The following is a 20626-nucleotide window of genomic DNA, read 5'->3' as shown; positions in this document are numbered from 1 at the left end:
AAATCCAATAGATATTTTCGTCGCGCTGAAGATCAAATTTAAAAACAGGTGTTTCAACAATAATTTTTTTTAAGAGAGTGTAAAAAAATGTCGAACATATTTTATTTTTGTATTATTTGTGTTTTAATTGCTACACATACATGTTTGTACGTAGTTAGCTAGAAATAAGCATGCGTGGAAAGATCGTGTTTTTAATATTTCTGAACAAGTTTGCTTATGAGCATGCTAGTATCAATTAAGTTCGCAGTAGATTTTTTAATACAACTTCGTTCCAAAATTTTAATTTTTAATTTTATATCGAACCAATGAACGTCTCTGGAATCAGCGATCGTCCCTGTATAAAAACAATAAAGCAATAAATAATACATATCAAATAACCAACATAAACAACTCAACTGTGACTGAAAACAATAAAAATATTGCATTGCAAGCAAAATAATTTTATTCAGGTCGGCGCAAAAGACCACTTGTTTTTTTTTGTAACACTGGCAGAAAGCTTGCTAGTAAATTACATGTGTGTTGGAGTAATTGATTTGAGCATGCTTTTGAAGGTATGTTTATTTAACTACTTGATTAAAAATATCATATATACCTACCTATTCCTAATTTTAAATTGTAATTTCAGAATTCCGAAAACTACCGTGTGCAATAAGGCTAAAAACTCGTCAAAATGCAATCGAGTTTGGGAAAAACTTTTTCTTACAGCTAGCAATGTTTTTTGCTCTGTGATTTGAACTTCCTTTTTGTTCGAAATGTCCATTTCGACTGCAACCGTTTTTCTATTAGCGATCCATTGCGCGTAAAGCCGTTTAGTGAGATAATTTTATGCCGGATAATGTTTTGATTCTGTATTCAAGGTTTTGTCGAGTTTCGATCGAAAATGCCAATTCGTTTCTGATTGACAATATAGTATGTGTACGTTCCTAGCTGTCAGCTTTCTATGGTGATATTTCAGAATGGATTTTGACAAAAGTAAAGAAAACATTCAGCCTCTCAGAGGAGGCAGAAATGTTTTACAACTTACCACTGCATTACAAGCACAATCAGACGGCGATGCTCAAAAACAGTTAATATTGCAAAAAGCGTAAGTATATTCATAACTTCAGCGCTGTAATGGAAGGGTGGTGACTCCAATGTTTTGATATTTTTCCCACCTTTTCCTCTATTTTCTGAATATTTTTTGTACTAGCGTTTCATTTTATCATCTGAGAATTCGAACCTTACATAATTGTTCAACTATTTACTCTTAGTAACATATTCTATGACATGAAGTCATGAAGCAACTTTCTGACAGATCCTAAACTGTTTTTACTTTTGGTTTGTTTACCTTACTCTTACAAAATATATGAACAGTGTAAATGTTTTTAAATTTGTTCATTTCAGGGAACACGAAGCTAATATACAGAACTACGTAGGACCTGACCCCTTAGATGTTTGGTTTACTTACATTCAGTGGCTGGAGCAGAGTTTCCCTAAGCACGGGCACGAAGGCAGTATAGATAAAGCATTAAAAACGTGCCTAACAGAATTTGAGAATGACTCACGCTACACGCAAGATAGGCGATTTGTGCGTCTATGGATTAAATACGTTAGTATTTCTGTTCCTACATCTCACCCGTTTCGCACATTGTGCATTATAAACTGCAGCTTTTGTCGAATAGTTCTGTTTGAGATATCCACAAATAACTAATGTTGTCCTTGTTTTCAATATATGTGTGTAATTTAAAGTGAAATTTCAAGAAACGTTAAAAATTATAAAATGCTTTTTAAAGTGACAGAGTTGTGGTTTGACTTGAAAATTCTTTTCAGATTGGGCTCACAATAATGCCTTTTTCCTGTATATCGAATTTTTAGTTATTTAAAGGATGTTAATAAATACGTTAAAAAGAATGTATTTTGTGGGAAAAACAAACGTTATGTAACTTCATTTGTTTTTAACCACCCTACCTTCGGGTTATTTTCAGGCATATTTTTTATAAGCAAGCAAAAAAATCACAACGTTTGCTGTCACAAAACATTGTCAGGTATGAAACCTGACAAAAATTTGTCAGTGTATCCGGTACGCATTAAATATTAACAGATATCTTTTCTCGTGCGCGTAGGTCATACGGGTTAGCGCGGAACGGTGAAGAAAAACCGCGCGTATCATGTACGTTCGTATGTGTAGGGTGGTTAAAAGACGAGACTATAGTAGTTGTTGCACTCGATCATGCGTTTGACCATCAAAAAATGATTTCTAAACTCTAACTTATCCACGATAGTCGCACAGTGGACACATTTGTCCTATGGTTATTAACACACTAAAACGAGAAAGATATTTCTACCCGTTCGGTCAATTGATGTTTAAAGAAGGGAAAGGTATCTTTACCTTCTGCGCCGGCCTCATTTCAAAGTCAGAAAATGTTTTTTTTTAATAAATATTATATACCTATCTCTTCGTTAAAATCTAAACTATATGTACACAAGTATCAAATCCCGATGCCAGCGGTCCACAGGCGTTAAAAAACACCACTCAAAAATTGTTATATGAGTTAAATATTTATTAGAATAATGATAGAAATAATTTTACATCCAGCAACTGAGCAATCTAAATGGCATTATTGTAGAAGAATAACCCAATTTCATAGTTATTAAAGGTTATCATTTCAGTAATATTATCATGAAAAATATCCACTGATCCTTTAAGAAATTTTATTTGTTTTTTCTTCTACAAATTTAAAACCGCAAAAGATTCCACACTCATCGTCTACAGTAGGAACTCACTTGAGCGCAAGCTAAAATTAATCATGTTTGCTTATGGAGCTGCGCTTTAAGCATTGTTTTATTAAAATTTCAGATCGATTATCATAACAACCCTTTAGAATTGTACCAACTTCTATATAACAAAGGTGTCGGTACGACGTGTTCAGAGTTGTATAGAGCGTGGGCTTGCTACTGTGAGGAGGCTACGGACTACAAGAAGGCTGATCAGGTGTATAACCTGGGACTCCAGGCCAATGCTCAGCCAATGGATGAATTGGAGCAAGCGCATATGTAAGTGCTGTTCAATATTTTCACCCTGCCTAAAAATACAGGAAATCTATTCTGATATGTGACTTCTGATATTCTGATACTATGACAAAATGCTTTGTCAGTTTACATCGTCTTACCCGCCGAATGTATTCTAATTTCCGCTAATCTAAGTCCCGCCGTTTTTCTCTACTTTTAGTATTTATAGCTAACACGTGTTACACGCTGATGCACACTTGTTTACAATATAACATTGTAATACTTAAGCCAATTATTTTATTCACTGCAAATTTGCTTGCACACTTATTCGTAATAAAACATTGTAATACTTTCGGAAATAAAATTATTAGCTTGCACACTTGTTGACGATAAAACATTGTAATACATTCTCCAATTATATTATTTGCCTGCACACTTCTTCACGATAAAACATCATAATACATTCTCCATTTTATTTGCCTGCACACTTGTTCACAATAAAACATTGTAAAACATTCGCCAATTATTTTTATTTACAGTAAGTTTTCCTGTATACTTTTTCACAATAAAACATTGTCGGACATTTGCCAATTATTTTATTCACTGCAAATTTGCCTGCACACTTCTTCACGATAAAACATCGTAATACATTCTCCATTTTATTTGCCTGCACGCTTGTTCACGATAAAACATTGTAAAACATTCGCCAATTATTTTATTTACATCAAATTTGCCTGTATACTTGTTCACGATAGAAGATTGTAGGAAATTTGCCAATTATTTTATTCACCGCAAATTTCCCCGTACACTTGCCAATTATTTATTAATTTATATTAATACCGTGCCCGCTTAGTTATCAAACACGGAAAAACTGCAAATCGCCCTTTATTTCACACAAAAAGGTATTTCATCTTTCAGGAATTTTCAATTGTGGTTTGCCCAACGAACGTTACACAATGACTCTCCTACCAAACGGAAAGCCGCATCCGCCCTGGCCGAGACGAGGCAAGCCCTGACTTCACTACGCACCGTGAAGAGACGCAACATCGCCGTGGTTCCCTCCCAGCGGACGGGAGACAACATCAGGAGCATCGCGCCGGGAGTTGTGAGGCAACAGCACAACCCCGCTCATAGCCAACACCGCAGCAACATAATGGTGGATATTCACCAGGTAATTCATATGTCCGTCTCCATAGCGGAATGATCACCACGCTTGGCTACCATGCTGGAGGTCCCGGGTTCGATTCCCAAGAAGGTCAAAATAAATATTGATGATTTTTCAGTCTAATATTTATTTAATATGACCCTGGACTGGTACCTGAAGCGGAGGGCTGATCACCTTTCCTTCGTATATTTAACGATCAAGATAACACTGCTTATATATGATGCAGTGCCCTATGCACCACTGGGTGCGGATAAGGGTTAGAAGAAGAAGAAGAACTAATATTATAATAGTTTTTTATATTTCTTACGGGGGGGGTCAAATAAATATAAGTGATTTTTACTGCAATATTTATTCAATATTGCCCTGTACTGGTACCTGAAGCAGATGGCTGAATACCTTTTTTTCATGTGTTAACGATCAAGATAACACTCGTCTTATCATTAATGGTTCATTTTGTGTAATACCACTTTAAAAAAACATTACTTTGAGTCTACCGGTTTCGGAATAATCATTCCATCATCAGTTCAAATGTAGGCTAAATGACACTGCGTCTATATGGTGCCGTACCCTATGCACCATCAGGTGTGAATAAGGGTTTGACGAGGAAGAAAGTTATTAATCATAGGTCGAATGGTGAATGTTACACTTATATAAAACCTATGACAGGTCATAGGCCCTGTAAATAGCCAGACATCCATATTCTTCTTCTTCTTTGTTTATATGTCAAAATGTAAAAATAACTCCTTAGAGGAGAAACCCGGTATTTGGATACTCTCAAAATGTTGCGGATAATAAATGAGTTTATGGCGCTTCAGGACAAGCCGGGGCCCTCGTCGGTGGGGGCGTCCTACATCCCCCCGGCGGAGAGCGTGGCCGGGGGCCCCGTGCACTCCATCCTGCAGTCCTGCACCGCCGAGGAGAACCAGAGGGAGGTGGGCATGTGGACCAACCCCGCCAGCAAGAGCGGCAAACTCGGCACGGCCAGCAAGCTGCCGGTGGCGCCGCTCTCCTTCACCCGTGAGCGCTCTTTATCTCAATATTCCATTTACTCACTTATACACCAAAGTAAAAATTATAAAACTAACTAACCATCACGCCGCGCCTCCGCAGGGGTAGGCGGAGAGAATAGAACGCCACACCACTCTGTCTTCTGTCTCTGTCTTCGCCTCCTCCACGTTCATGCATCTCCTCATACATACCCGCCGATTGTTACGACTCCTAAACTGAACACTTTCAAGTATTTGGCATTCCTGATCGTGCCATGTTTTTCTCGGTCTTCCTCTTTATAAAAATTATTTAGTAAAACTTATATCTCTTCATTAACCTGTTAACCGGGCGGGACGTATAAATACGCCAAACGTAAACAATATCAGGTACAGGTAGGATGTATGAATACGTCCTATAAATATATGTCGTGCCCTGGAATGGCGGGACCTATATTTTGTCCGCCTCCGTAGTGTAATGGTCAGCACGCTCGGCTACCGTTCTGGAGGTCCCGGGTTCGATTCCCAGGGGGGGGTCAAATAAATAAAAGTGTTTTTTTCACTGTAATTTTTATATTATTTTAATTTTTATTATTTAATCACCTTTCCTTCATGTGGTCATGACCAAGATAACACTGCATTTATATGATGAAGTGCCCTATGCACCATTGGGCGCAAATGAGGGGTTTGAAGAAGTTCAATTAATACGTAGACTGACGTCATAAAACAATATTTACTTTATTTAGAAGTTACATGTCTGAGTCCCTTTTAAAATATTCACCTCGTGTTACACATTCAGCCCACATATTTATTTTAAAGAACAAAAAAATATTTACTGTTATAATTTGTTGGTATTTTTATCACTATTCAGTTTTTAATGATGAATTGGTGTGTAGATTGTAATACTTATTTTGTGATTTTTTCAGCCTACGAGGATGACGGTCTGATTTTGTCAGCAAATTTTGTTCCTTACTGCATAGAAGACTTCTCTGACTTTAAAGCTCCAATTTGGGTTCCTGATCCGCCTGATTTTACAAAAATACCTCAATATAATAAGAAGGAGGTATGTATTAATTCATTTTAGTAAAGTTCATACGATAATCTTATTCGGAAATACAATAGAATTTTATTTTTATATTTTTTCCGATCATTTATCAAAGGATAATAATCATTATTAAATAATAAAAAAAACAGTGTTATGGGATATTATCAAAATTACATTAACCTATAGTAATTTGTGAAAACCTTATTGCCCAAACAATATTAGTCCTGAAAAAGTATGATCAAATTGTTGTGTTTAGCTTATAATTTTAAGGCCTTTTTTTCAAATAAAGGATTCGTAGTGATATCTGTTGACATTTTTTGTTAGCAAAAAAATAATGCAAAAAAACAAATCACTCATCTGATACAGTTTAATTTATAAGAACTTATTGCTGGGCGGGCAGCTTCAGATAACAGGGTAATATTGAATAAATATTTCAGTGAAAAATCACTTGTATTTATTTGATCCCCCCCCTCGGAATCGAACACGGGACCTCCAGTACGGTAGCCGAGCGTGCTGATCATTACACTACGAAGGCAGGATTCATTTTTAATTCATCTGACTCACTACGAAACTTACGATGTGCATTTTTCTTTCAGGTTTACAAAGAAATAAATGATTCATTAATGGAATTCAGTTTGGAAGAAATCCGCGCCCGCAGATATATAGCCGCCTATAAATCTTCCGGCGCGTATAAAAAGCTACAAAAAGCCGTTTCGGAGCCGTACCAAGATCAATCCCACCTGAGACGGATGGAAACATCCGATAGGTCAATGCTCAACAACACGAGCGCTCTGCAAACTCTGGCCAACTGCGCCATCGCTTCCGAGATCAACGAAAACAAGTACAACTGCAACGGCCAGGGCCCATACACTGCCGCCTCTCAAGCCCGAGTCATGGAGACAAACGACCTGCAGATAAAAGAAGAAAACGACTATCCCCTAAACGACCCGCATTCGGTGCCTGTCAGTTCTGAATTCAACTTGGAGAACATAATCGCCCAGTCTAATTCTATCCTCAACGCCGAAGACCCCCATCAGTCGGTTGTTTTGGAACAGAATGAAGGCTATATCGTGGAATATATCGACATGAGCAAACCTCAACAGTACGACAACGCGGCCAAAATGGATAATATGATTATTAACGAAACGCCGGGTGAATACAATGATGTTGCCGCCGGCAGTACAAATTACCCACCGCCCAAGAAGAGTATTTACGCGGACTTCAATAGGAGCCTGTTGGCCAATGTGCACGAAGACTCTATGACTGTGCATACTAGAGAAGCAAATAGAGAAATTGACAATGTGTTTGCTAATCCAGGTGAGAATTTAAGAATATTAGTGTCTCTAAATCCTTGTTCATAAATCTGGGTTTCTCCACTTAGGTACGTTGTGAAATGATGAAAATGTAAATAAAATAAGTGATCAAATTATAAGCTGCATAAATATTTTAAAGCATGTTTTCATGCGTCTCCCCGTATGTAAAATAATCTGGTTAGGATCTTACATTTATTTAAATAAAGGGTTACTGCTATGCAAATGCTTTCTCAAACCATAATTCATAAAACTAATTCTGTCCTTCCAAAGATGTTGCTATATAAAACTTTCGATAATTTAAAATTTGAAAAAAAAAATTTTTGCTCACATTTTATCCGAAAATAAAACGAATAGACTTACATTTAAATTAACTTCATCATTCGCTGCTTTTGTAATGTTAACAACATGATATAAATTTTTTTTTGAAAAGAACCAATTTTAAATTAACAAAGTTTTTACTAGTATGAAGGAAATTCTTCACAAAAAAAAGGTTTTTTCGTTGTCAAATTTATTATATAAATTTATTAGATTATATTTTATTATTTATCAAAATGTGTGTTGTTGCAGTGCTCTCGAATGACTCTCTAGTGACGACACCGATAATCCCACAGTTCGAGGGCCAGAACTTCAAGATCCACATGGACCACTCCATGACGATGGCAGCTGCTCTCGGCAAGAGTGCCAAGGCACAAAGCAACGCCAACAACATGGACCAGGGCCAAGACTACGCCTACATGCCTGACAATGCTGTTGCCGCCCCTGTAAGTTCACATCATCGGCTTATTTAATACAATCCCATTACATATAAATCTTGAAAAAAAAAAAATATATAAAAAAGACTATTATACCATTAATTATATAAAACATTAAACCTTGAGTTTAAGTCCGTCTCCAAGCACAAGAGCTCAGTCTCTTTATTGGAGAGGCACAGCGAATCTAAAACTATAAGTTGGCCATATGTATAAATATTTTGAAATTGTATTATGTTGTACATAAAAATGTAACTATATTAAATAAAAATAAAAATAAAAATCTCATACTAAGTGAAGAGGGGTTATTTAACTTTTCTTATTCGTTTTTAATGTTTAAAAAAAAAAATTGACGAGACTGACATTCGAAAAATATTTATTTCATCCATTTTTTATATACAAACTGATGCGTAGTGATGTTTTGAAGGTAATACTTATTTGATATGAAATGGGTGAAAATGTATAATATTTTTAAATTTTGTACATTTCTAACGATGTCTAAGCCTAGAAATGCCAGTTACCTCCTCTGTGCTCAGTATGGCACAACAATGTGTACAAAAATTCCTAATTATATTACATATTGTTTTGTTTATTTTTACTTTTATCTTCTCATTATTCCTATACAGACATTAGTTTCTAAATACTTTAAAAATATACAAAAATCTCACATGAGCATAACATGTGCGTAGGTATTCAATATAAAATACAAAATATGGTATGTGAAGTTGAATGGAAAGTTAGGGGAAAATGGGGTAAACAGCTTAACTCTAACCACCTAATAATACATTGTGTCCGACTCTGGGTGTAGAATGCTGTCTAATCAACTGATGTTATATTTTCAGTGCCAGCAAAAGGCGCCCAACTTTGACGAAACGTGTTCCACGCAGATGTTCAATTTCAACGTGGCGGGTTCGAGCACCCCTTACGGGAACCAGGCCAACCAGTTCAAGAAGCCCTACTACCTCGACTACAACAAGACCCCCAACATCAAGAAGTTCAGCTTGGACGACGCGGGACCTTCCGAGGGGCCGGGCAACGCATGCCAACAGAACGGCATCTCCGCCAAGCACGGGAAAGACGGCGACGTCTGCTCGACCCTCCCGGACAATAACGCCGTCGACAATAACGGACTCTCGACCATAATGGAAACTACCAGAGAGCACAGGTTCGTCAAATACAAATAACTTGGATAAACCTGCACCTACCATTCCAATTCACTTTTTTTTATTTATCTTAGACATACCATTTCGTAATTTGGTTGATTTTTACTTTTATACTTTTTTCATTTACTCAATTTGACCTCTATTTTACAATGATTCTTTTTGTAATTATAGTTTTTTTACTTTTATCATATTTGAGTTTTATTTTTATCCTGTTAGTGGTGTGCGTGGTAGATGGCTTGGTAAAAAGATTTCACTATCACTAAAATATCCTTTAGTTTTAGAGCTACCGCTTTTTCTGATGGGACATTGTACGGAGCTATTAGATCAAAAAATTATTTTGAAATATTAACATAAGGATATCATCACCCCAATTGGAGAACTATCCTCAGTCGCATGCAAGGAAATTTATTATTAGTTTTTATTCCTTTATGCTACTGATTTTGATGTGCAGAAAGTTCTTAACTCAAATACATAAATAGCTATTCAAAAGAAATATTCCTAAATGCTTCAGAGAACTTTAGAGAAGAAATTCAGATTCACTTTTGAAAGTTTGATGGCCTCCTCTGTAAATTTCCTTCTGTGCCGTTGAAATAGTTCTGCATGAGTTGACAATATTTGGAGAGAAGAATGTATGTATGTACACAGTAATCTTTATTGGGTCGCTTTGTAGCTACAGGCAATGATAAACGATATTAGCATATACTCAAAAAAATTATATTCTCTTCCGAATGGCTGTGAGAATCCAAAACATATGGCGCCAGGAGACTATCTATAAAAGATTTTCAATTACTTTTCGTGATTGACATTATTTTAGATAAATAAATCACCACTGGAGTTTGCGTTTCTATTACATATATCTTACCAGACCAGCACAATATTCATGATTACGAACATGAGATTTTAAGATAAGTTGTAACCCTCCATAAAACAAATATAATGTGATAGCTGCTTTGTCACCATATACATATAATATAATGGAGGATTCTAGGGATAAAGATTGACTTTTAAATCATAATTTTCTGTCAATCGTAAATGTCAATCACTTCAGTGAACAACATTCTTGGAAACATTGATAATCTTATTGATCATGATTGGTGCAATTTTTATGGTGAACAATTATTTATTATTTTATTTTTATATGGATGAATGGCTGCTTGATTCTTCTTTAGGACTTCAATATGAATTTTTACAAAATACAGTTTGATTTATGGAAATTGGATAAAGTAGTAAATATAATAGTTCAATGCAATTTAGGGCCAGCACCAGTGGGTGTTGGATTACTTGCTTTATCTACGTTAACGAATCACTCTGTTGTAATTAACATGATCTAGAAAAACTAACCATATAGGGCAGGTTTTTCTGCATAAATACCCGAGAAAACCTATGTACAAAAATTATATAGTTTTATAAATATTGACATGTTATGTGAAAATTAATGACTTGCTAAGCAACTTACTACATAGCATGCTGGCTTTGAAAAGCGTCATACTACAGAGAATCTACTTTGAAAAAAAAATCAGCTTGTAAAATGGTGCTGAATTTGATATTTGGTTGTTGACAAGAAAATTTACACAATATGAACTCATATGGCAGAACACTTTGGCAAAAACTTATGTCAATCAGGTAAAGTTAAATATAGGTTCTATATTCCACTACAAAATACTCCGCAAGGAACATTCAAATTCATCCCAGTGGAAGATTTGAATTTCAACTACAAAAAGCCAGAATGCTTAAAGCCGGAATGCCGCAAATATTTGGGAAATCTAAGAAGAAAATAAAGAGTTGATAGGAAGAAGTCATTAGCGCATTAAAGCCGGTAAAAATTATTCCAAAATATCTCCTATAACTATTTCTTTCGCCAACAAAAAAATTAAGACAATAGATTTTATAAATTTGAAATAAGAATTTTAATCAAAATCAAAAAGTCGCTAAAAAAAACTTTGATTATTAAAAAAACTGAAATAGTATTTTAAATGCGAGTTGGCAAATTATGCTCTAAAATCTTATAGATTGAATGTAAATATTAACAATAAAAAAAATCACAATATGTTTCTGTGTACATGAAACACATGAAATACTTGGTTGAACTTTCGGAAGTTTTAATAAACTTTTCTTACAATAACTCATATAGATCATTAGAAAATGAATAAATAATATTTCGTTATGGAAAAACCTACACTATAAAGTTTACCAATCAGGAAGATTCCGCATTCCCTGTCTCTAGTGTGTTGATTTCATTATCAAAATTACCTCAAGGAAATAATCAGTCAGCAAAAACAAAAGCACTGTTCAGCAATAAAGCAGATTTTATTCCGGCATTGAAAGTCAACCTAAAGAAGGGTTGAGAAATCGAATATGACCTTACTTTTTTATTAGCTCTTTTATTTAAGATATATATATATATTTGTATGGAACTTAAGCCTTTTTCAGCTTTTTTTACTATGCGATTTAACCCATTAATAATCAGCAAGCATAGATGCGTTACCCTTGTTCTCATACCTTCTTTCCATGCAAAAACTAGATCTTCAGAGACATAACACAACCTAATTATTGATATGTCCTCGGAAGTTCATGAACGGCCAGATTGCACTTTTTAATTCTTTGATTTCTCAAGAAATTGTCAGCAGATTCGAAGACTTCCCAAACTGTTTTCTCATTCTTTTTAATGATCATAATTTTGGCTGTTGGCCAGTGCTTGCTGCAGCTGTGTGAACGTTAACATTGTCATAATGAAGGATGATTCGTCTTTTGATGTTGTTTTTTTTGTAATTTCTCCAATGACTTCTAGCAACAAATTACGTTTTGTGTCTGCCAGCACTTATGTGATATTTTCCCCTTCTAATGTGACAGCGCCAACAAAATCACAAAGCCAATTAAAAATCACAACACAAATTTAAAAAACAGTTCTTGGTGGAGGTTTAATAATTCTAAAATGGAAAGAATTCTTTTTAAAGTACAGTAAAACTTCTTTAAATAATAATAATCACCTAATTTAAATTTACATGATAAAAATGTATGTAATTCTAGCTTTGTACATAATACATTTATTTATGTCTCTGCAATACACACGAGGCGATTAATAAGTATAGTAAAAAATTGTTGATATTTGATTTTTTTTAAAACATAGTTTTGATTGAAAGCTGTTCATTCAATTAAATTTTCTATCACATTCAAAAAGTTTTGAATAAAGCACTACACATTGATGGTGGTGATGACATCCTCATTCGAAAAATAAAGTATTTTTAAGTCATATTGGGTCAAGTCTGGAAAATAGAGTGGATGAGAAGTAAATTCAAAGCCTAATTTGTAAAATTTAACCTTGGAGACTGATAGACATCAGTCCAATAATAAGTCAATATAGAATCCTGTTATCATTTCTTCCTTTTTCAATTAGCCAATAAGAATGATTCATCATAGGCACATTAAAAAACAAATGATTATCCCCTTCCCGGCTCACAAAATAAGTAGGCTTTGTTTTTTTTCTAAATAAACTCTTTACATATAAATTATATATTTATAAAATCATATCCTAAAATTTATAAATAAAATAGTAATATGATTCAAATTCATTAATGTACCGCAATTCATATATATTTTTTAAATGGATTAAACTAATAAGCCTCTATTTTAAGGTGTGGACTGCAGTGGTTTATTATTATTATTCCGATAGTAAGGATGCGAAGTTATATACATAAAATACATTACAAATGTCCGGTGATATTGAAATTCTTTTTTCTCAAATTCATTTTGCAATTGGCGGGAATCAAACTAAATTAAAATTAGATATGTAAATCAAAGATATTTGATCTTTAAAAAGAGCTAAAAGAATTATAAGGTAAAATAAGTATTTGGTGATACATGAATAGGTTTAGAGATTACCCCCTTTGCGCAATATATCCCAAATATTGTTATTTTAACAGATCGGGGTCTTCCGGTTCCTCCGGAAGCTATCAGACCATGCGGAATACCATGTTCGGGTACACCAGGGAGAGTTGCCCGTCCCTCGGGGTCATCAGCGAGAAGTCTCACCACAACTCGGCTCTGGACAGCTCGGGACAGCGCCTCCCCGACTACCCGAGGCAGAGCACCCCCGCCCAACACAAGACCCCCGCCAACAGAAACCATCCCACCCCGCAACAGGCTTCCCACAATAACGCGCAAATGCCTCAACAGTATCACACCATAGATCATCAGTATCATAAGACTAGTAATAATTACAACGGGTACGCCGCCCAGAGAAATGTGCCCCGTGGTTACCAAAATCAGCAAATGATGGGCGCTCCGGCTAACGGGATGTACCCCTCCCAGGGGGCGTATCAACCCAACTACCAGCCGGGATATCAGGCTACCCAACCCGCCTACCACGCGGCCTACTCCGGTCATCAGCACGTCCAAGCCGGCTTCCAGAGTCCCCAACATGGCATGCCCAGTCCGCAACCCGGATTCACTTCTCCGCAACAAGGGTTCGCTTCCCCTCAACAGGGATTCCCTTCCCCTCAACAAGGGTTTCCTTCGCCTCAGCAAGGGTTCGCGAGTCCGCAACAAGGGTTCGCTAGTCCGCAGCAGGGATTCACTAGCCCTCAGCAAGGGTTCACGAGTCCACAACCCGGGTTCACCAGTCCCCAGCACGGTTACGCGAGCCCGCAACAAGGCTACGGCAGTCCGCATCCCGGCTACCAAAACCCGCAGCAAATGTATCCCAATCAATCCCACCAGCGGGTGTATGCGAGCCCGCACAACCCTTCCGCCGGTTTCCAGAGTCCGCCTCACGTCCCCGCCTTCCAGAGCCCCCCTCACTCCTACCAGACCCACACCCCGCAGACTCCCTACCAAAACCAGCCCTACCACAACCAGAGCGCTGACAGATCTCACTACAATGTCCAGCATCCCACTGACTACGGGAACGCTAATCACTCCCAGAGCTATCCGACCAGTCAGTCTTACCCGATGCAAAATAATTCCTATCATGATCAACCCAAACAACAGCTAACTGCAAATATGTATAATAGTTATCAAAACAATCAAACCCAGCAGCAGAACCCTTATCACTATAAAAATGTTCAAACCCCTAGTATTAATAATACACCTCAGCAGCAGTATGCCGTTAGCAATATGTCCAATCAGATGCATCACGACTATCCTAATAACTCTCACGCTTCTCTCAATAATTCCGCTTACCATCCCCAACAGTCCGTCATCTCGCAGACGACGCCCTACACTAATCATCGCAATAATCAGAGCCAATATAATCAGTCCCCGTCTCAGAAGCCTCCGCAGATTATATCTATGCAAGTACTCCCCGCCACTCCTCAAGTGCACAAACCTCCGTACCAAAGCCCCACCTCCAAGTTGAGAAGCGTGAGGCACGAAGTGCCCCACGTCACTCCCAAAGCCGCCCCTCCCGCTGCCCCCTCGGCGGCGTCTCCGGCTGCCAATCCTGGATTTTCAAATCAGTTTTTAAATTTCATATCCGCTCGCAACGAGCCGAAAGACAATGCTAATACGCCAAAGTTTACCAACAGCCCTAATATATCTCAGAAGATGCACAAGAATCTGTATGTTTCTAGTCCCGAACAAGGTCAAGTTCCACCCGCTACAGATTCTACCGCCTCGGAAATATCCAGGGAAAATTTGTCCGTGCGAACTCCAGCCAACAATAAAAACAGTATTTATAACCAAAGTATAACCGATAAGCAAAAAGATCAATCCAAACGACAGCTAGATTTCGAACACAGATCCGAAATTCAATCTGAAGATAGCAGGGATTCCGCTAGTAAAGACAGCCGTCTGTCTTCTCGCCAGTCTGTGCAATCCATGAATACGGACAATAATTACCAAATGGATGTAGACAGTGAGAATTCCATGGATTGCCAGAATATGACCTTCAAGTCTAATTGCTCCAATGCCACATTAGCTACGCAAGACATTCCCAGGCCGGCCAATGTGGTGTTCCCGAAAGTGATTGATCCATTCAACAGCGAGCTGAATAATTCCTTACTTCAGTATGTAAAATTCCCCAACAAAAATCACATCGAAGGATACATTGAAATGAGACACGTTCCTAAAATTCAGGCGAGCCCTTCCGTCGTACTGGGGGGGATGGATCGTTACTCTATTGAAAAACAGCTCGGGAAAGGTACATTTGGATATGTATATCGAGGATTGGATATGGGAAGCAATAAGCCCGTTGCGTTAAAATATCAAAAGCCCGGAAACCCTTGGGAGTATTATATTTGTAAAGAGATACAAGCGAGGGTTACTAATCCATCTATGGTTGGTATTTTTTAATTTCAGCTTCAGATGATATTAAAAAGCTCTTTTTTTAATCGGATATATTATGGAGATTTTTATGTTTTTTTTCAGCTCTTGGGTTACATGGACATAAATAAGGCATACTTGGGTGATAATGCCAGCATTTTTGTTTCTGAATTATCTAAATATGGATCACTGCTGGATGTGACCAATAAAATAAAGGCTGCCACATCTAAATGTATCAATGAACTGATTGTTATGCTGATGGCCAGTGAGATGATCTCCATTGTGCACTATTTACATAAAGCTGAAATAATCCACGCTGATATTAAACCGGATAATTTCTTACTAATGACAATGTAAGTAAAACTAGATCTTTCAGGTTCTTTAAGGCTATCTTGGATACTTTAAAGCTAACTGTATCTAATGGTTTCATCCTCTACATTACAGACCACAGACTGATTCGAGACATCCATCCTTGCAGCTTATCGACTTAGGGTGTGGAATAGATATGTCTTTGTATCCAGAAGGAACCACCTTCAGAAAGGTAAACCAAAAATCTAATTTGTTAAAAAATCTGGTCTTTCGCTAATTTGAATATATAACGCAGTAGAATTGTATTGTGACACTGTGCTGGCTCAAAATTAATTTGTTTCAGTTTGGTACATAGGTTTGCTATAGAAAAGTTAATATATCAGAGTTATATGAGCTTCACAGGTTTAGGGTCTTGGGATCACTCTACACCGGTGATTTATGACTTTGGTTGAGTGGTGCCTGCGACTGAACTAAGATGTGTGGTCTCTGGGTTGCTGGGGAGGGGGGTCCTGCACTATTCCTATATTTTGTATGTGTTCAATCTCAACAGTGGCAGAGTAGTCACAAATTAATTTCTGTAGTAAGCAGAGGTACAATAAAATGTATCGTGATGTATCCGAGTATAAAAAAACAACTAAGAAACCGATTGAAACTTGGAGAGTTAAACTTTGGTCTTTTTAAGGTGCAAATTATGGTAGGGATGATCTTCTCTAAGGTCATTTAGGGTGCGAGGTTAGCACAAGTGCTAGGTTAGCTAAGAGTTGTACTTACATGAAAAAAATATTCTTTCATCCCTTGAGTCCCATTATTTAATTTTTTATTTCACCTAACTATATTTTGCCTAATATTTCTAAGCCGGCATTTCATTATGTTCTCATTGAAAACTTTTCTTTTCTATTTTTTTTATGCATAAAATACCAGGGCTTTATTTCAAATTCAAATGATAAACATTTATAGGTAATTTCTACCGATGGATTCACGTGCACTGAGATGAGAGAAGGAAAGCCCTGGACGTACCAGACAGACTTGTATTGCTTGGCTGGGACCATATTCCTTGTGCTGATGGGAAAATACATGCAGATTTTCGACTGTGGCGGCCAGTGGAATGTTGAGAAAAAATGGCCCAGGTATGATAAACTTTGTTATTACCATCTTTCTAAATGACAGTTTAACACATTGTTTGCGAGGGTTTTTTTCATCAACCCGAACCCTAATTATACTCTTAGTTACAATAGTCTAATTATAATTAGACAGTCTGCCGCCCGACCCTCAGTGTACTAATCACAAGTAACTGCAAACACAATTCCCATCTGTACAATGTTTTTTGGCGTCTCTCGCGCTCTACTAAAAGTAACCAAATTAAAAGCTTTTAAGCATCTCCCGCTCTCTTCCAACAGTATGTAAAAGACACTTTGAAGCGTTTCCCACAAACAATGTATTAACATCTACACCAACAATGTTCAGAAACGACTGGCTATTTTTATATTTCCTCTGTTGCATTACATTTGCTTCTATACCCATAGTTTTTTTGTCAGCCGAACATAAACCCTACAGGCGATAAGGGATGTCTTATATTGTCATCGTATTTATTTTCTATTAACAATTTACCATACTTAGCTTATATTATTTGTGCAGGTATATGAAGGCTGTGATATGGGACAAGATCTTCATCACTCTGCTGAATGTAAAAGATTGCGCGAATCTGCCAGATCTCTTGTCCCTCAAGGATATGCTAGATGAACACCTCAGATCGGACAACGGGTCCCATATGCTAAACCTTTTAAATAAATTTGCGAATGTACTTAATTCTAGATAAATGTGACTTGTTCGGTATATATTGTTATGCAAATCGTATTTTACTTAGTATCTTCGAATTGAGGCTTAGACAGAAGTTGTCTTTGTGACAGAATAGGTTTTTTTATAGCGAGAGAATTCCATAAACGTGAATATGTTATCAAAAATTTATTCTGTTTTATTCTTTCCAGTGATTCTTTTTAGTTTTTTACTAGAACAGTAGCTATACTTAACTGTATATCATTATTTAACTGCTGCTTAGAGATTGCTGTATTTTATTGTTAATAAATTAATGATTTCATCCATCACATTGTCCTAGTTATTATGCCGAAATGTATTCACATATGTATTTGGTTTTAATGGGATATACACCATATTATGTATATGATAACTAGTAATAATGTATTGATTGATCTTTAGTTTATGATATTTACTACTGATTGGATTGAAAATCTGAAATTATTAGTTGCTAAACTATTTTTTTCCTTCTAATTTTAATTGAGTGTCACATTTTTTTTTAAATCATAAAATAAATCACTTAAATTTACTAGAAATTCATACTTGGGACACTTTTAAGTTTTCATATTTATTGTATTATAAAATTTCATACAGCCAAAGCATCAAGTGTTTATTTTTCTTCACCCAAGTTTTATTTGCTAAAAGAATATTAGTAAGGTTTATTCACTTATCGAGAGTGCATTAAAACTTTTATAATATATATTTACAAATTTGTATTTGAAAATGGGTTTTTATATTGAGGTGAATGCATAAATCCGTATTATTATTACTCTTTTTAAGTGTGAGCCTAAGCGGCTCATTATTAGAAATAGGTATCAAATTGTGGTAGAGTGGGTTCAAACCGAGAAACTCTGACTCAAGAGTCTGCGACACTAACCACTGGACCACAACCTGACACTACATTTTGATGACCTATCAACAAAAAATAACTCAAAACACTATTTTATACACCATACATATAAATTGTTATCAATATTTTTCTGTTATAAAATTAAAAATAATATTCTTATTGCATCAGCTTGCTTAAAAATAGGTCAAATAAAATAAATGCCCTAAAATCCGAAATGATGACTAAGGAAGAAGTTTTTACAAATCTGTTTTTCTCCACTAATTCTGTAGTCATTCCTTCAACATAGAATTTCCATAGTAATTTTATTTATATTTTTTTATTTAGTGACTTTAAATTCCCCATAAGAAGAAAAATAATTGGTATTATAAATAATTATCATGCTTGTCTGCATGTATATTTTTTTAGGTTTTTTTAACCTTGTGTTCGACTGACCATTTACTAAGACATCTGAATTTCTTTTACTCTTTTGTCGAGATAATGTTTAAATACATACATCCTATTTCATTCATTAAAATAAACAGACATAAAACAGGCCTAAAGCTTTTCTCCGCCATTAGGAAGAATGTAACTGATAATATTATTTTAGTGTTGTTAAGATTTATATTAAGCGCAACATATATATTCAAGATTTAGATGTGTTTATATGCCACTCTTTATACTATAACTCGAAGTACCAAATGTAGTAAGATGACATTGCAGAGATTCCATTATCTCGGATAATAAGTTCATGTTCTTTCCTGAATTAAATATTCAATAATAAAATGGCCTTATACAATCTTTGATAGCAATACAAAAAGAACAAAAATATACAATTCTTTATAGTATTGTTATAATATATTTTTCCGTAGGCGGATAATATAATGTATGTATATAACTATTATATTACCATGGTTATAAGTGATTAGTAATTTTAAATTTCAATTAAAAAACGAAATTGTTTTTTTTGCCTCAGTTGAATTGAAAAAGCATTTCATTTTCAACTGTCAGCTATTTTATAAAAAAAAAACTAACGAAAGATTATTTACATGGGTAACTCAAGCTCCCCTGTGAGGTGTTTTTTTAAAAAGCTTTTTTATTTTTGACATTTAATGATTTTTATTTCCTATTTAAATAATATCAAGCTAAGAGTCCAGGAGTCATATTTGAAAAATTGTCGAGAGCGATTTGGAGTTTTGTAAATGCTAACTTTACAACTACATACATTTACTTTATTTATCACATTCACTATGAATGGAGTTATTTGAGGAATCGATAATTTGCACTTACTATACCTGTAGTATAATTTTTTTTACATCGAACCGTAGGGCTCTTGTGTTTTTATCAGTATGTGGTTTTATATAGATGTCAGGATTGTTGATATAATTTTGTTAAAATGTGACTACCGACATTCGGCTTTAAATCACGTATATAACATTTGCATCAGATTTATTATGATACTGTCAACAAATGCCTTTTTTAAGCAAGCTTCTATTAGCATCTATTACTATCAAATAGAACAATTTTACAATCTATGAAACAAAAACATTAGGCTGAATTAAGTTTCGTGAATGAAAATGAAGGCATCCTGATAAATACTTTTACTCGCAGTAAATAAATTGATAAACTTGGCTTTTTTATCCCCTATGTTTGGGTGAAATGTTATTTTGTTTTAAAAATACATTTTCTTGTAATTCAATGTCGGAAAAGCAGTGGAATGGTTTGTATACTGCAATTACATGTATAAAATGTACTCATAGTTTGATTAAATAGCATATTTTTCTAAATAAAATAGAATTCCACCAAAATAGCAAACATTACAGTTATAAGTTTGCTGTATTTATTGCCAGGATTTTTTTTTTGTAAAATATTTTTATGGTTGTATAGTAAATAGTGTATAGTGAATAACAATTTTATTTGTAATAAATTATGTTTTCTTCATTAAATAAAATGTATTTTTATTTCACCTTTAGAAAAACCGGAAAAAAATAACATTATATATTTGTCATGCTTAT

General features: G+C 35.5%; 1 protein-coding gene across 1 annotated transcript; it reads left to right on the top strand.

The window, feature by feature from the left end:
• Positions 1-734: 734 nt before the first annotated feature.
• LOC148303815 (uncharacterized) lies at positions 735-20568 on the top strand. Its single transcript, XM_088269339.1, has 14 exons — positions 735-1084; positions 1384-1588; positions 2837-3033; positions 3907-4159; positions 4969-5170; positions 6063-6199; positions 6778-7498; positions 8062-8255; positions 9086-9408; positions 13327-15679; positions 15770-16017; positions 16109-16205; positions 16931-17100; positions 17609-20568. The coding sequence occupies exons 1-14, from the start codon at positions 957-959 to the stop codon at positions 17787-17789; spliced, it is 5409 nt and encodes a 1802-aa protein (XP_088125465.1). The 5' UTR covers positions 735-956; the 3' UTR covers positions 17790-20568.
• Positions 20569-20626: the final 58 nt, after the last annotated feature.

The sequence above is a fragment of the Brachycentrus maculatus genome, unplaced genomic scaffold, assembly GCF_059751285.1.
Source record: "Brachycentrus maculatus isolate JH-2025_06_01 unplaced genomic scaffold, ASM5975128v1 h1tg000345l, whole genome shotgun sequence".
Classification (NCBI taxonomy): Eukaryota; Metazoa; Arthropoda; class Insecta; order Trichoptera; family Brachycentridae; genus Brachycentrus; species Brachycentrus maculatus.
Note: the sequence above shows the minus strand (reverse complement) of the source record. Positions and strands in the feature narration are given on the sequence as shown.

Coding starts and splice junctions, on each gene's coding strand:
- LOC148303815 (XM_088269339.1), top strand. CDS start 957: ATGGATTTTGACAAAAGTAAAGAAAACATTCAGCCTCTCAGAGGAGGC. Junction 3,034..3,906: donor GAATTGGAGCAAGCGCATAT/GTAAGTGCTGTT, acceptor TTCATCTTTCAG/GAATTTTCAATTGTGGTTTG. Junction 6,200..6,777: donor CTCAATATAATAAGAAGGAG/GTATGTATTAAT, acceptor TTTTTCTTTCAG/GTTTACAAAGAAATAAATGA.